The following is a 19155-nucleotide window of genomic DNA, read 5'->3' as shown; positions in this document are numbered from 1 at the left end:
ACCACTGTGTTACATCACCTTTTCTTTTAACAACACTCAATAAACGTTTGGGAACTGAGGAAACTAATTGTTGAAGCTTTGAAAGTGGAATTCTTTCCCATTCTTGTTTTATGTAGAGCTTCAGTCGTTCTCCGCTCACGTATTTTACGCTTCATAATGCGCCACACATTTTCCATGGGAGACAGGTCTGGATTGCGGGCAAGCCAGGAAAGTACCCGCACTCTTTTACTACGAAACCACGCTGTTGTAACACGTGGCTTGGCATTGTCTTGCTGAAATAAGCAGGGGCGTCCATGAAAACGAAGGCGCTTAGATGGCAGCGTATGTTGTTTCAAAACCTGTATGTACCTTTCAGCATTAATGGTGCCTTCACAGATGTGTAAGTTACCCATGCCTTGGGCACTAATGCACCCCCATACCATCACAGATGCTGGCTTTTGAACATTGCGTCGATAACAGTCTGGATGGTTCGCTTCCCCTTTGGTCTGAATGACACGATGTCGAATATTTCCAAAAACAATTTGAAATGTGGACTCGTCAGACCACAGAACACTTTTCCATTTTGCATCAGTCAATCTTAGATTATCTTGGGCCCAGAGAAGCCGGCGGCGTTTCTGGATGTTGTTGATAAATGGCTTTCGCTTTGCAAAGTAAAGCTTTAACTTGCACTTAGAGATGTAGCGACCAACTGTATTTATTGACAGTGGTTTTATGAAGTGTTCCTGAGCCCATGTGGCGATATCCTTTAGAGATTGATGTCGGTTTCTGATACAGTGCCGTCTGAGGAATGGAAGGTCACTGTCATTCAGTGTTAGTTTCCGGCCATGCTGCTTACGTGGAGTGATTTCTCCAGATTCTCTGAACCTTTTGATGATATTATGGACCGTAGATGTTGAAATCCCTAAATTTCTTGCAATTGCACTTTGAGAAACGTTGTTCTTAAACTGTTTGACTATTTACCTCGCCCCATCCTTTCTTGTGAAAGACTTTTGGGAAGCTGTTTTTATACCCAATCATGGCACCCACCTGTTCCCAATTAGCCTGCACACCTGTGGGATGTTCCAAATAAGTGTTTGATGAGCATTCCTCAACTGTATCAGTATTTATTGCCACCTTTCCCAACTTCTTTGTCACGTGTTGCTGGCATCAAATTCTAAAGTTAATGATTATTTGCAAACAACATTTTTTTTTTATGAGTTTGAACATCAAATATGTTGTCTTTGTAGCATATTCAACTGAATATGGGTTGAAAATGATTTGCAAATCATTGTATTCTGTTTATATTTACATCAAACGCAATTTCCCAACTCATATGGAAACGGGGTTTGTAGTTGATGTAGATGATGATAATAACACAGATTTGATCTTTTTATATATATATATATATACACACATGTCATAGCCAATTATGCAAATGATTCAATGACGAGCCGACCCGGGTCACGCCCCCACCACGAAATTGATTGGCGGTCCGTGGGAAACAGCAAGCCATACTTCTACACGTCTACATTGTGCTCAACAGCGCACCTCATTTTCTGCAGCAGCTGACCTTTGACCCACGCCATCAGTCCCATAATGGGGTGTCTCCTGAGTTGCGGCTATGACGGGGTCACGGGGGACGTAGAGAGTAACGGGGGCCACTAATGGCGTGGCGTGGCTAACATCGCTTCTCATTAGCGGGACAGCTCCGCCGCCCGACCACGCCCCCTCCGGGTACCATGGCAACCGGCCAATCCGGCACAGAGGACAGGGCTCAAGGTTTTATATATATATATATATATATATATATATATATATATATATATATATATATATATATTTATATATATATATATTTATATATATATATATATATATAGGCTCCAGCACCCCCCCGCCACCATTAAAGGGACAAGCGGTAGACAAATGGATGGATGGGATGGTTACTGTAGAGGACAAGCATGACACAAACCGTCCTAATTGTCAAAAAATCCCACATATTAATTTGTTTGTGTTAATGCTTCACTTGACGGTCCCTGAACTCACCACAGTTGTGTGGACTGACGCAACAGTTTGTTGACATGTACGACTTTTACCGGAAAAGACGTGTTTTAAGCCACACCTTCTTTGTCTCATGTTGTCCACCAAACCTTGTATACTGTGTGTGAATGGACAAAAGGTGAGCTTTGTTGATGTCATTGATTTGTGCGGAGTGCTAATCAGACATATTAAGTCGGTACCTGACTGCGAGCTAATCGATGCTAACGTGCTATTTGGGCTAGCTGTATGTACATGTTACATCATTAGGCCTCGTTAATTTCCTTTACTCATGTCCTCTGTGTATTTAATTCATATTTGCATGTCTCAGGACACATTATCTGTATGTAACATTGGCTGCATTTCTGATAGTTGTTTGTGTGCCATGTCGTTCCAGACCACAGAAAATATTTCCATAGTGTTCCAGACCACAGCAAACTTTTCCATGTTGTTCCAGACCACAGCAAACGTTTCCGTGTTGTTCCAGACCACACCAAACATTTCCATGTTGTTCCAGACCACAGCAAATGTTTCCATGTTGTTCCAGACCACAGCAAACGTTACCCAGCTTGCAAAGATTGTAATAAACCCATTAGATTTGATGGTCCCTGAACTCACCACAGTTGTGTGGACCGTGACGCAACAGTTTGTTGACATGTACGACTTTCTCCGCCGCCGCCACGGAAAGATGTGTTTTAAGCCACACCTTCTTTGTCTCATTATGTCCACCAAACCTTTTATACTGTGTGTGAATGTACAAAGGTGAGCTTTGTTGATGTTATTGACTTGTGTTGAGTGCTAATCAGACATATTAGGTCAGTACCTGACTGCGAGCTAATCGATGCTAACATGCTATTTGGGCTAGCTGTATGTACATGTGACAGCATCATGCCTCGTTAATTTCCTTTACTCATGTCCTCAGTGTATTTAATTCATATTTGCATGTCTCAGGACACGTTATCTGTATGTGACATTAGCTGCATTTCTGATAGTTGTTTGTGTGCCATGTCGTTCCAGACCACAGCAAATATTTCCATAGTGTTCCAGACCACAGCAAACGTTTCCATGTTTTTCCAGACCACACCAAACATTTCCGTGTTGTTCCAGACCACACCAAACGTTTCCATGTTGTTCCAGACCACAGAAAACGTTTCCGCGTTGTTCCAGACCACAGCAAACGTTAGCTAGCTTGCAAAGATTGCAATAAATCCATTAAAAGAAGACAGTTTCCTTTAACTTGAACACACACATCTATACCTCTCTAAGCCAATAATTTCTAGAAGTTATCTCACCCTCTGGGGAGCCTCCTTTTAACTAATGATAGCTAATATAGACACTTACATCATGTGTTGTCTTCATTATAACACTTTTATAAAACTTTTAAAGTCATTTTGATAGTAGGCTAATATAGACACAACATGTGTTGCCTTCATTACAACACTTATATAAGACTTTAAAAGTCACTTTTATAGTAGGCAAAGTCAATTTTATATCATCTTATATAAGACTTTTAAAGTCACTTTTATAGTAGGCTAATATAGACACTTACGTCATGTGTTGACTTCATTATAACACTTACATAAGACTTTTAAAGTCATTTTGATAGTAGGCTAATATAGACACAACATGTGTTGCCTTCATTACAACACTTATATAAGACTTTAAAAGTCACTTTTATAGTAGGCAAAGTCAATTTTATATCATCTTATATAAGACTTTTAAAGTCACTTTTATAGTAGGCTAATATAGACACTTACGTCATGTGTTGACTTCATTATAACACTTACATAAGACTTTTAAAGTCATTTTGATAGTAGGCTAATATAGACACTTACGTCATGTGTTGTCTTCATTATAACACTTACATAAGACTTTTAAAGTCATTTTGATAGTAGGCTAATATAGACACTTACGTCATGTGTTGTCTTCATTATAACACTTACATAAGACTTTTAAAGTCATTTTGATAGTAGGCTAATATAGACACTTACGTCATGTGTTGTCTTCATTATAACACTTACATAAGACTTTTAAAGTCATTTTGATAGTAGGCTAATATAGACACTTACGTCATGTGTTGTCTTCATTATAACACTTACATAAGACTTTTAAAGTCATTTTGATAGTAGGCTAATATAGACACTTACGTCATGTGTTGTCTTCATTATAACACTTACATAAGACTTTTAAAGTCATTTTGATAGTAGGCTAATATAGACACTTACGTCATGTGTTGTCTTCATTATAACACTTACATAAGACTTTTAAAGTCATTTTGATAGTAGGCTAAAAAAACACTTACTTCATGTGTTGTCTTCATTATAACACTTATATAATGTATTTTTTTAAGTAATTTTGATAGTAGGCTAATTAACTAATATAGACACTTACATCATGTGTTGTCTTCATTATAACACTTATATAAGACTTTTAAAGTCACTTTGATAGTAGGCTAATATAGACACTTATACCATGTGTCGCCTTCATTATAACACTTACATAAGACTTTTAAAGTCATTTTGATAGTAGGCTAATATAGACACTTACGTCATGTGTTGTCTTCATTATAACACTTACATAAGACTTTTAAAGTCATTTTGATAGTAGGCTAAAAATACACTTCATGTGTTGTCTTCATTATAACACTTATATAATGTATTTTTTAAAGTAATTTTGATAGTAGGCTAATTAACTAATATAGACACTTACATCATGTGTTGTCTTCATTATAACACTTATATAAGACTTTTAAAGTCACTTTGATAGTAGGCTAATATACAGTAGACACTTATACCATGTGTCGCCTTCATTATAACACTTACATAAGATTTTTAAATTCATTTTGATAGTAGGCTAATATAGAGAAACTTACATCATCTTATATAAGACTTTTATAGTAGGCTAAAAAAGACACGTCATGTGTTGACTTCATTATAACACTTACACAAGACTTTTAAAGTCACTTTTATCGTAGGCTAATACAGACACTTACGTCATGTGTTGTCTTCATTATAACACTTATATAGTGTTTTTTTAAAGTCATTTTGATAGTAGGCTAATATAACTAATATAGACACTTACATCATGTGTTGTCTTCATTATAACATTTATATCAGACTTTTAAAGTCACTTTGATAGTAGGCTAATATAGACACTTACGGTACATAGTGTGTTGTCTTCATTATAATACTCATATAAGACTTTTAAAGTCATTTTGATAGTAGGTTAATATAGACACTTATACAATGTGTTGCTTTCATTATAACACTTACATAAGATTTTTCAAGTCATTTTGATAGTAGGCTAATATAACTAATATAGACACATCATGTGTTGTTTTCATTATAACATTTATATAAGACTTTTAAAGTCACTTTGATAGTAGGCTCATATAGACACTTACGGTACATAGTGTGTTCTCTTCATTATAACACTTATATAAGACTTTTAGTCATTTTGATAGTAGGCTAATTTAGACACTTGCATCATGTGTTGCCTTCATTACAACACTTATAAAATACTTTTAAAGTCACTTTTATAGTAGGCTACTAGACACTTATGTAATGTGCTGTCTTCATTATAACACTTATATAATTTATTTAAAGTCATTTTATATTAGGCTGATATAGACACTTACGCCATGTGTTGTCTTCATTATAACACTTATATAAGAATTTTAAAGTCATTTTGATAGTAGGCTAATATAGACACTTACGCCATGTGTTGTCTTCATTATAACACTTATATAAGAATTTTAAAGTAATTTTGATAGTAGGCTAATATAGACACTTACGTCATGTGTTGTCTTCATTATAACACTTATATAAGACATTTATAGTCACTTTTATAGTAGGCGAATATAGACACTTTCGTCATATCTTGTCTTCATTACAATACTTATATCTTTTGCGGCTCCACACAGATTAGTTTTTTCTGTATGTTTGTCCCTTGCAACATTTGGGGTAGCCGAGACCCTTGCCAAGCAGATGCTGACACTCCCTGTGCAAAGTGTACCACCACTCCATCAACTCACAGAACAACAACAACAGACACATTATCCCAAAAGCCATTTCGGGGACACCTGTCATCCCACTTCTAGCGAGTTCTGTTGTCCTGACTGTCAGAACCATCAAAGTCAAATTGCTGATATTTCCTTCCCTCCGACAGGCACCAAGAAGACAAATCTGCCGGGACTCGCGCGCGGAAAAAGTCAGCGAGTCGATCATTGGAGTACAAACCACGGCGGCGGAAGTGAAAATAGAACACGGGCGACTCTGACAAGCCCCACCCCCCCTCCCCCCAACCTATTTACCCGTGATGTACGCATTCTGTTGGGGGTTTGATTGGTTTACTAATGCAGAGCAAATCATATTTCTCTGTCAGTGCATGAAACAAATGTACTCTGCTGCTCACAATGCCAATCAGGCTGCAGAAATTTCCCAGAAAAACATGACTTCATCAGAGGGAGTGTTCACAAGGCTCAGCTCTCTACTTGGCTTTTATGCAACATATACCCCCCCCCCCCCCCCAAGTCCCACGTCATTACATCTGTGTCAGGAGGGGCTGACTTACTGTGATGAAGGGGTTAAATGTGCTAATTCAATTGGGATTGAGCTATAATTCTGATTTATAATGGAGGGGGGGGTGGGGTGCTTCATGTTGAATTGGATGCCATTTGTCTGAACACGGACCCCCCCCCCCCACACACACTTGAAATAAGCAAGGATTTAATCTGAAGGCCGTCGGATTTGAAGTCATTTTGATAGTAGGCTAATATAGACACTTACATAATGTGTTGTCTTCATTATAACACTTATATATGACTTTTAAAGTCATTTTGATAGTAGGCTAATATAGACACATCAAGTGATGTCTTTATTGTAACACAAATATAACACTTTTAATGTTATTTTGATAGTATGCTAATATAGACACTTACATCATGTGTTGCCTTCATTATAACACATATAAAACTTTTAAAGTTATTTTGATAGTAGGCTAATATAGACACTTACATCAAGTGATGTCTATATTATAACACAAATATAAGACTTTTAAAGTTATTTTGATAGTAGGCTAATATAGACACTTACATCATGTGTTGTCTTCATTATAACACGTAAATAAGACTTTTAAAGTCATTTTGATAGTAGGCTAATATAGACACTTACAACATGTGTTGTCTTCATTATAACACGTAAATAAGACTTTTAAAGTCATTTTGATAGTAGGCTAATATAGACACTTCAGACATGTGTTGTCTTCATTATAATACTTATATAAGACTTTTAAAGTCATTTTGATAGTAAGTTAATATAGACACTTACAAAATGTGTTGTCTTTATTATAAGCCTTATATAATACGTTTGAAGTCATTTTGATAGTAGGCTAATATAGACACTTACAACATGTGTTGTTTTCATTATAACACTTATATAAAACGTTTAAAGTCATTTTGATAGTAGGCTAATATAGACTTTTACATCATGTGTTGTCTTCATTATAATACTTATATAAGACTTTTAAAGTCATTTTGATAGTAGGCTAATATAGACTTTTACATCATGTGTTGTCTTCATTATAATACTTATATAAGACTTTTAAAGTCATTCTGATAGTAGGTTAATATAGACACTTACAAAATGTGTTGTCTTTATTATAACCCTTATATAATACGTTTGAAGTCATTTTGATAGTAGGCTAATATAGACACTTACAACATGTGTTGTTTTCATTATAACTTGTAAATAAGACTTTTAAAGTCATTTTGACAGTAGGCTTGTATAGACACTTACATCACGTGTTGCCTTCATTATAACACTTATAAGACTTTTAAAGTCATTTTGATAGTAGGCTAATATAGACACTTACATCATGTGTTGCCTTCATTATAACACAAATATAAGACTTTTAAAGTCATTTTGATAGTAGGCTAATATTGACACTTACATCATGTGTTGCCTTCATTATAACACATATAAGACTTTTAAAGTTATTTTGATAGTAGGCTAATATAGACACTTACATCAAGTGTTGTTTTCATTATAACACTTATATATGACTTTTAAAGTCATTTTGATAGTAGGCTTGTATAGACACTTACATCACGTGTTGTCTTCATTATAACACTTATATAAGACTTTTAAAGTTATTTTGATAGTAGGCTAATATAGACACATCAAGTGTTGTTTTCATTATAACACTTATATATGACTTTTAAAGTCATTTTGATAGTAGGCTTATATAGACACTTACATCACGTGTTGCCTTCATTAAAACACTTATATAAGACTTTTAAAGGCATTTTGATAGTAGGCTAATATAGCTAATATAGACACTTACATCATGTGTTGTCCTCATGATGACACTTATTATCAGAAACAAAGAGTGATGGAAGAAAAAATAATAATAAAACGGCGTCAACATACTGCTCGGCGCTGATGTACTGGTCTTCTTGAGGATTACAGGCCACTTTTCCGATGCGGACTCCGTTCTGGATGTCTTTGAACTGCAGGCCCAAATTCTCGCCCGTGATGGTCAGCATGGTTCCTCCCTGCCTAGGCCCGGTCTCAGGAAACAGCTGCCAGGAGAAGCAAAAAGAACAAAGGATATATTTGTTACACCTTTGACAGAACTCGGCCAGAGTCCGCGACTATTGCTATGAGGTTAGATGAAGAACGAAGACCGGCACGGCTTCAGGCTCAGTCTAACAGTCTTCGGACTGATACTATTCAGTCTATACATCAATGACCTACCAGATGTATGCATAGATATAGATCTACAGATGTATGACAGTTGTACAAACCCTGTTTCCATATGAGTTGGGAAATTTTGTTAGATGTAAATATAAACAAATTTACAATGATTTGCAAATCATTTTCAACCCATATTCAGTTGAATATGCTACAAAGACAACATATTTGATGTTCAAACTCATAATAAACATTTTTTTAATGCAAATAATCATTAACTTTAGAATTTTATGCCAGCAACACGTGACAAAGAAGTTGGGAAAGGTGGCAAAAAATACTGATAAAGTTGAGGAATGCTCATCAAACACTTATATGGAACATCCCACAGGTGTGCAGGCTAATTGGGAACAGGTGGGTGCCATGATTGGGTATAAAAACAGCTTCCCCAAAAAATGCTCAGTCTTTCACAAGAAAGGATGGGGCGAGGTACACCCCTTTGTCCACAACTGCGTGAGCAAATAGTCAAACAGTTTAAGAACAACGTTTCTCAAAGTGCAATTGCAAGAAATTTAGGGTTGTCAACATCTACGCTCATAATATCATCAAAAGGTTCAGAGAATCTGGAGAAATCACTCAACGTAAGCGGCATGGCCAAAAACCAAAAATAAAAGACAGTGACCTTTGATCCCTCTGACAGCACTATATCAAAAGCCGACATCAATCTCTAAAGGATATCACCACATGGGCTCAGGAACACTTCAGAAAACCACTGTCACTAAATACAGTTGGTCGCTACATCTGTAAGTGCAAGTTAAAGCTCGACTATGCAAAGCGAAAAGCCATTTATCAACAACATCCAGAAACGCCGCCGGCTTCTCTGGGTCCGAGATCATCTAAGATAGACTGATGCAAAGTGGAAAAGTGTTCTGTGGTCTGACGAGTCCACATTTCAAATTGTTTTTGGAAATATTTGACATCGTGTCATCCGAACCAAAGGGGAAGCGAACCATCCAGATTGTTATCGACGCAAAGTTCAAAAGCCAGCATCTGTGATGGTATGGGGGTGCATTAGTGCCCAAGGCATGGGTAACTTACACATCTGTGAAGGCACCATCAATGCTGAAAGGTACATACCGGTTTTGGAACAACATATGCTGCCATCTAAGCGCTTTCTTTTTCAAGGACGCCACTGCATATTTCAGCAAGACAATGCCAAGCCGCATTCAGCACGTGTTACAACAGCGTGGCTTCGTAAAAAAAGAGTGCGGGTACTTTCCTGGCCCGCCTGCAGTCCACACCTGTCTCCCATGGAAAATGTGTGGCGCATTATGAAGCGTAAAATACGACAGCGGAGACCCCGGACTGTTGAACGACTGAAGCTCTAGAGAAAACAAGAATGGGAAAGAATTCCACTTTCAGTTCCCAAACGTTTATTGAGTGTTGTTAGAAGAAAAGGTGATGTAACACAGTGGTGAACATGCCCTTTCCCAACTACTTTGGCACATTTTGCAGCCATGAAATTCTAAAGTTAATTATTATTTGCAAAAATTATATGTAGTTTATCAGTTTGAACATCAAATATGTTGTCTTTGTAGCTTATTCAACTGAATATGGGTTGAAAATGATTTGCAAATCCTTGTTTTCTGTTTATATTTACATCTAACACAATTTCCCAACTCATATGGAAACGGGGTTTGTAAATGAGCATTGACTACAAACATTATGACATCGGACAACTGTTTCAGATATCTATTTTTCTGTATCCCGTCCCTATTTAAAAAAAAAAAACCTTTATATAAACATTCGCGGCCCGCCTTCTTGCACACGACTTCCTTACGGTCCTCACTTTTTGACCCCGGCAGCATTAATCTGCTGAATACAATTACAGGACAGACTGACCTATGGTCCCTCCAATTCCCCTGAAAGGTGCGGAGGTACTAATGGCTAGCGAGCATGTTGCTAATCACTGCGTCATTCATCCACAGCACGGACACACAATAGTCCCCGTGGTAATCAGTCATTACTGGGATAATTAGGGCTCAGGCTAATTGGATTAGAAATTGATGTGGGGGTGTGTGGGGGGGTGATTGGTGGCAGTAGAGTGGGACCCACACGGGCTGGTATCACGTACTTAAAGCAAGTATAAATGGCGAGCACCGCCGATTAATGACTGCCGGGAACATGAGAAGTAGGTTATGATGACCCTAACTTGAATTGAAAGCTGGAAACCCCCTGACAACCCCCTAATCGCTAGCTGACAACACCCTAATCGCTGACAACCCCCAATCGCTAGCTGACAACCCCCTAATCAATCGCTGACAACCCCTGAAAACTGACAGCCCCCTGACACTGACAACACCCTAATCGCTAGCTGACAACCCCCTGACAACTGACGCTGACAACCCCTTGATGCTGACAACCCCCTAATCGCTAGCTGACAACCCCTGACAACTGACGCTGACAACCCCTTGATGCTGACAACTGACAACCCCTAATCGCTAGCTGACAACCCCCTAATCGCTAGCTGACAACCCCCTTATCGCTAGCTGACAACCCCCTGACAACTGACGCTAACAACCCCTTGATGCTGACAACCCCCTAATCGCTAGCTGACAACCCCTGACAACTGACGCTGACAACCCCTTGATGCTGACAACTGACAACCCCCTAATCGCTAGCTGACAACCCCCTAATCGCTAGCTGACAACCCCCTGACAACTGACCCTGACAACCGCACAATCGCTAACTGACAACACCCAAATCGCTGACAACCCCCAATCGCTAGCTGACAACCCCGACAAATCCCTAATCAATCACTGACAATCCCCTGACAACTGATGCTGACAACCCCCTGACGCTGACAAAACCCTAATCGCTAGCTGACAACCCCCTGACAACTGATGCTGACAACCCCCTGACAACTGACCCTGACAATCCCCTGATGCTGACGACCCCCTAATCGCTAGCTGACAACCGCCAGACAACTGACCCCGACAATCCCCTGATGCTGACTACCCCCTAATCGCTAACTGACAACCGCCAGACAACTGACGCTGACAACCTCCTAATCGCTAGCTGACAACCCCTGACAACTGAAGCTGACAACTGACCCTGACAACCCCCTAATTGCTAGCTGACAACCCCCTAATCGCTAGCTGACAACCCCCTGACAACTGACCCTGACAACCGCATAATCGCTATCTGACAACACCCAAATCGCTGACAACCCCCAATCGCTAGCTGACAACCCCGACAAATCCCTAATCAATCACTGACAATCCCCTGACAACTGACGCTGACAACCCCCTGACGCTGACAAAACCCTAATCGCTAGCTGACAACCCCCTGACAACTGATGCTGACAACTGATGCTGACAACCCCCTGACGCTGACAACCTCCTAATCGCTAGCTGACAACCCCTGACAACTGACGCTGACAACTGATGCTGACAACTGACGCTGACGCTGACAACCCCCTGACACCGACAACCCCCTAATCACTAGCTGACACCCCCTGACAACTGATGCTGACAACTGACCCTGACAACCCCCTGACGCTGACAACCCCCTAATCGCTAGCTGACAACCCCTGACAACTGACAACTGACGGTGACAACTGATCCTGACAACTGACCCTGATAACCCCCTAATTGCTAGCTGACAACCCCCTAATCACTAGCTGACAACCCCCTAATCGCTAGCTGACATCCCCCTGACAACTGACTCTGACAACCCCCTAACCGCTATCTGAAAACACCCAAATCGCTGACAACCTACAATCGCTAGCTGACAACCCCCTGACAACTGACCCTGACAACCCCCTAATCGCTAGCTGACAAGCCCCTAATCGCTAGCTGACAACCCCTGACAACTGACGCTGACAACTGACCCTGATAACCCCCTAATTGCTAGCTGACAACCCCCTAATCGCTAGCTGACATCCCCCCGACATCTGATTCTGACAACACCCAAATCTCTGACAACCTACAATCGCTAGCTGACAACTGACCCTGACAACCCCCTAATCGCTAGCTGACAAGCCCCTAATCACTAGCTGACAACCCCCTAATCGTTAGCTTAAAATCCCTTGACAACTGAAGCTGACAACCCCCTGACAACTGACCCTGACAACCCCCTAATCTGTAGCCTACAACCCCCTAATCGCTAGCTGAAAACCCCCTGACAACTGACGCTGACAACCCCCTGACAACTGACCCTGACAACACTCTAATCGCTAGCTGACAACCCCCTGACAACTGACGCTTGAAACCCCCTGACAACCCCCTAATCGCTAGGAGTGTACCTCGCCCCATCCTTTCTTGTGAAAGACTGAGCATTTTTCGGGAAGCTGTTTTTATACCCAATCATGGCACCCACCTGTTCCCAATCAGCCTGCACACCTGTGGGATGTTCCAAATAAGTGTTTGATGGGCATTCCTCAACTTTATCAGTATTTATTGCCACCTCTCCCAACTTCTTTGTCACATGTTGCTGGCATCAAATTCTAAAGTTAATGATTATTTGCGACATCAAATATGTTGTCTTTGTAGCATATTCAACTGAATATGGGTTGAAAAGGATTTGCAAATCATTGTATTCCGTTTATATTTACATATAACACAATTTCCCAACTCATATAGAAACGGGGTTTGTAGTTCATCTCCCAGCTGTTCAGGAAAGTGAGCAGGAAAAAAGACACAATGGGAACAAAGCAGAGTTCCAGAGCCAGAATACCAAAGTGATATAATGATTGAGCGTTTTCTCTCCCGACTCCAAAACGGCGTACGGCGAACATCTTTGCTTTCGCCCTCTCCCCGGTTTTGTGTCTTTTCAATTCGCCGCCTCTTTTCTCCCAGCGCGTGTTTTAGCACCAGACAAAGCAGTGATTGGCACACAGCGCCGCGCTAGTCAAGAATCTCCAGATATGGTAATCAAATCTCTTCCTCTATTCGGCCCGGCCTTATCAAAACACGCCCAAATACAAAACTTGTCATTTCCGCGGGCAAACAAAGAGCGGCTCAAAGACTTTCTATGCTCCCCCAGCGCTTTACTTCCATTCAAAGTCTGTTTTTCTTTCTCATCTACGACTTGTCTGCTCGTGTCAGAGGCTTCGACTGTTGCGGCCGCCTGAGCAGAGATAACATCTACTCGTTAGAAAGAGGGGGGAGATGGAGGGCGATAGGGGGCACGCGGCCAGAGATGGTCTGCGGATTAAGCGAGGTATGCTTCACGGGTTTATCAGCTAGAACGCCAAACTGCTCGAGTATGTGAAGTTTAGTTGTAATGTACAAGAAACATTAAAGGGGAACATTATCGCAATTTCAAAATAGTTAAAAACACTATAAATCAGTTCCCGGTGGCTTGTTTTATGTTTCATCGACAGCTTCAGTGACGTAACCAGGGACCTCCCAAATAAATAGAGGAAGCACGTGGGCGAGACTTTTAGAGCATAGAGTACAGCCCGAATGTCTCTCCTCAATTGAGCTAAATTGAACTGCGTCCCTGCTTGATTCGTTGCTTCTTGTCTGTTTAATAGATGTCATCAGCGTTTGAACCTGACATCTGTGCGGCGTCTTCAGTAATGCGGACACCGTATCGATCCGTTGTGGTGAAGAAGGAGCTGAGCTGAGCGTTTTGGACAATGAGGGCGTCCCGGCCGACGGCGGGACTTGTGGGGCTTGAACCTGGGTAGGTATTTTGAAAATTTTTCGGACTTTTGCCGACTTTTCCAACTTTTAGCATATTAGCCGGTTTAGCGTGGCTGAAACGGGGCTTAGGCCAAATAATTATTTGTTTAAAGGGGAACATTATCACAATTACCAAAGGGTTGAAAACAATAAAAATCAGTTCCCAGTGGCTTGTTGTATTTGTTGCAGTTTTTGTTAAAAATTTTACCGGTCCCGGAATATCCCTAAAAAAGCTTTAAAGTGCCTTATTTTCGCTATCTTCGAAACCACTATCCATTTCCCTGTGACGTCATACAGTGCTGCCAAAACAAACAACATGGCGGTTACCACATATAGCGACATTAGCTCGGATTCAGACTCGGATTTCAGCGGCTTAAGCGATTCAACAGATTACGCATGTATTGAAACAGATGGTGGGAGTATGGAGGCAGATAGCGCAAACGAAATTGAAGAAGAAATTGAAGCTATTGACGCGATTCGGCCATAGCGTGGGTGTACCTAATGAAGTGGCCCATAGCATGGCTAACTTATTAGCATCGCCGGTAAAATGTGCGGACCAAACGATTAGGACTTTCGCATTTTGTGACACTGGAGCGACTTAAATCCGTCGATTGGTAAGTGTTTGTTTGGCATTAAATGTGGGTATCTAGTTTTAAATGTACATACCGCTAGCGTAAATAGCATGTTAGCATCAATTAGCGTAGGATGTTAGCATCGATTAGCTGGCAGTCATGCCGTGACCAAATATGTCTGATTAGCACATAAGTCAACAACATCAACAAAACTCACCTTTGTGATTTCGTTGACTTAATGGTTGCAAATGCATCTGCAGGTTATCCATACATCTCTGTGCCATGTCTGTTAGCATCGCCGGTAAAATGTGAAGACACTCTGGCAAATTCAATGGGGGTCTGGCGGCAGATTTCTTGCCAGTGGTGCAACTTGAATCCCTCCCTGTTAGTGTTGTTACACCCTCCGACAACACACCCACGAGGCATGATGTCTCCAAGGTTCCAAAAAATAGTCGAAAAAACGGAAAATAACAGAGCTGAGACCCGGTGTTTGTAATGTGAAAATGAATATGGCGGGTGTGTTACCTCAGTGACGTCACGTTCTGACATCATCGCTAAAAGACCGATAAACAAAAAAGCATTTAATTTGCCAAAATTCACCCATTTAGAGTTCGGAAATCGGTTGAAAAAATACATGGTCTTTTTTCTGCAACGTCAAGGTATATATTGACGCTTGCATAGGTCTGCTGATAATGTTCCCCTTTAAAGGCCTACTGAAAGCCACTACTACCGACCACACAGTCTGATGGTTTATATATCAATGATGAAATATTAACATTGCAACACATGCCAATACGGCCTTTTAGTTTACTAAATTGCAATTTTAAATTTACCGCGAGTATCTTGTTGAAAACGTCGCGGAATGATGACGCGTACGCGTGACGTCACGGATTGTCAGGAAATATTAGCGCCGCACCAAACACGGCTAAAAGTCGTCTCTGTTCATGGCGTAATTACACAGTATTTTGGACATCTGTGTTGCGGAATCTTTTGCAACAATGCTGTTGGTGGAAAGCGGTGGATTGCAGCCGGTGTTTCTGTTTGTTGTGAAGCGGAGCGGTCAAGCGAACATGTTTTCTCTACGTCAACCAGCATGTTTTTGGATGGGGAAATTGTGATATACGTCTTACCGGAGACATCAATGGATTATTCGTCGTCCTGCAGCAGCTGTCATGTCACTAAAACACTATTGAAACAATAAGCAGATAAGGGATCTACCAGAATTATCCTAGTAAATGTGTCTAAAAATATCGCCTATTTTTTTAAAACGTTATTTATTTTTACATTTTTGTCTAGTCCTTCGCAATCAATATCCTCAGCCACAAATATATCATCCTCGCTCAAATTAATGGGGAAATTGTCGTTTTCTTGGTCCGAATAGCTCTTTTTGTTGGGGGATCCCATTATAAACAATGTGAGGGGTCCTCACACCGGTGACATCATCATCTGCTACTACCGGTACAGGCAAGGCTTTTTTATTAGCGACCAAAAGTTGCGAACTTTATCGTCGATGTTCTCTACTAAATCCTTTCAGCAAAAATATGGCAATATCGCAAAATGATCAAAAATGACACGTTTAAATAAGAAAATCTCATTTCAGTAGGCCTTAAAGGCCTACTGAAAGCCACTACTACCGACCACGCAGTCTGATAGTTTATATATCAATGATGAAATATTAACATTGCAACACATGCCAATACGGCCTTTTTAGTTTACTAAATTGCAATTTTAAATTTCCCGCCAAGTATCCTGTTGAAAACGTCGATATGATGACGCCTACGCGTGGCGTCTCGAGTTGTAGCCCGATCCCAGCTATAAGTTGTCTGCTTTAATCTTATAATTCCACAGTATTCTGGACATCTGTGTTGCTGAATCTTTTGCAATTTGTTCAATTAATAATGGAGACATCAAAGAAGAAAGATGTAAGTGGGAAGCGGTGTTTTGCGGCCGCCTTTAGCAACACAAACACAGCCGGTGTTTCCTTGTTTACATTCCCGAAGGTGAAGCTTTACTAAGGAACAGAGCGGTCAAGTGAACATGGTTCCCGACCACATGTCAACCGGCAGGTTTCGGTGAGAAAATTGTGGTAATAAGTCGGCTCATACCATAGACATGAGCGGACCGGGCGCCCCCGAACGTGGAATGCTTCCACCGTGGAGGGAGGAAAAAAAAAAAAGCCTGCAAAATGTGTTGTTGTCGAGTGTCGGTGTTGTCTAGAACTCGACAGAGTAAGTAGGTGGCAGCCGGTGCTAATTGCTTTGTAGATGTCAGGAAACAGCGGGAGGCATAGTGCAGGTAAAATTGTGTCTAATGCTTAAACCAAAAACAAACAAAAGGGGAGAGTCCCTAATAAGAGACATTGAAGCTTAGGGAAGGCTATGCAGAACTAAACTGAAACCGAACTGGCTACAAAGTAAACAAAAACAGAATGCTGGACGACAGCAACGACTTACTGCGTACATCCGAACACGACATGACAATCGACAATCTCCACACGAATAAGGATAAAAGCAACTGATTGCTAAAACAAGGTAGATGCGGGAAATATCGCTCAAAGGAAGACACGAAACCGCTACGGGAAAATACCAAAACAAGAGAAAAAGCCACCAAAATAGAAGCGTAAGAAAAGAAGTAAAACACTACACTCAGGATCACAAATCTTTACTCGTACATAAATCACACTGTTGCATATGTAGAGCATCACAAGTCGGCAACATATGGAAACACACACACACACACACACACACACACACACACACACACACACACACACACACACACACACACACACATGGCCTGGGTTCTTTTAATTGGTTTCTAAGGGCAACAATAATGCCTTTCCGTCCTCTTGGGGCAGAGCAGGCTGGAGATGATGGATGACCAGGCAGCATCCAAGGCCAGCACTAGGACGCTAGTGACCAGGCAGCATCCAAGGCCAGCACTAGGACGCTAGTGACCAGGCAGCATCCAAGGCCAGCACTAGGACTCTGCCATACTAGACTTGGGGACCAGACGTGTGTGTTGTAGCGAGGGTTGCAACATTCCGGGAATATTCAAAGTTGGAAACTTTCCATGGGAATTAACAGGAATTAATGGGATTAAAGATTGAGTGCAACATGCTAGATCTTGCAGCATGATTGTTAGCTAAATCAATCAATCAGTCAATCAATGTTAATTTATATAGCCCTAAATCACAAATGTCTCAAAGGACTGCACAAACCACTACGACTACGACATCCTCGGAAGAACCCACATAAGGGCAAGGAAAACTCACACCCAATGGGACGCCAGACATCGACACAACAATACTCCAACACCGAGCGGAGAGAAAGCACATTTTAATAGTAACTGGCTGATTGACACCAGGTGTGGCCAGGTGCCAATCAGCCACAGCTGAGGGGACACAGCACTCAAGGAGACAAACAGGAAACAGTACAAAAACAAGAGCGCTGAAAGGAAATACAACCAACAAAGGGGGGGGGGGGGGGGGGGGTGGGAGACGACGACACACACCTCTCACTTTATTTTGTTAGATCCACTATGGACTGGACTCTCACACTATTATGTTAGATCCACTATGGACTGGACTCTCACACTATTATGTTAGATCCACTATGGACTGGACTCTCACACTATTATGTTAGATCCACTATGGACTGGACTCTCACTATTATGTTAGATCCACTATGGACTGAACTCTCACAATATTATGTTAGATCCACTATGGACTGGACTCTCACACTATTATGTTAGATCCACTATGGACTGGACTCTCACACTATTATGTTAGATCCACTATGGACTGGACTCTCACACTATTATGTTAGATCCACTATGGACTGGACTCTCACTATTATGTTAGATCCACTATGGACTGAACTCTCACAATATTATGTTAGATCCACTATGGACTGGACTCACACTATTATGTTAGATCCACTATGGACTGGACTCTAACACTATTATGTTAGATCCACTATGGACAGAACTCTCACACTATTATGTTAGATCCACTATGGACTGGACTCTCCCACTATTACTGTATGTTAGATCCACTATGGACTGGACTCCCTCTATTATGTTAGATCCACTATGGACTGGACTATCACAATATTATGTTAGATCCACTATGGACTGGACTCACACACTATTATTCTAGATCCACTATGCACTGGACTCTCACAATAT

The 19155-nt window shown here is 40.8% G+C and overlaps 1 protein-coding gene across 4 annotated transcripts in view; it reads right to left on the bottom strand.

Annotated features, from left to right (window-relative positions):
- The window catches only part of LOC133535433 (plexin-A1-like), a 508851-nt gene that overhangs the window by 80431 nt on the left and 409265 nt on the right, over window positions 1-19155 (bottom strand). For all 4 annotated transcript variants that reach the window (XM_061875266.1, XM_061875268.1, XM_061875267.1 and 1 more), the window contains exon 13: window positions 8445-8596. In XM_061875266.1, coding sequence (XP_061731250.1) covers window positions 8445-8596 — 152 coding nt within the window. The remainder of the gene's footprint in view (window positions 1-8444; window positions 8597-19155) is intronic.

The sequence above is a fragment of the Nerophis ophidion genome, linkage group LG16, assembly GCF_033978795.1.
Source record: "Nerophis ophidion isolate RoL-2023_Sa linkage group LG16, RoL_Noph_v1.0, whole genome shotgun sequence".
Classification (NCBI taxonomy): Eukaryota; Metazoa; Chordata; class Actinopteri; order Syngnathiformes; family Syngnathidae; genus Nerophis; species Nerophis ophidion.
The sequence above is the reverse complement of the archived record's forward strand: the minus strand, read 5'-3'. Positions and strand labels throughout refer to the sequence as shown.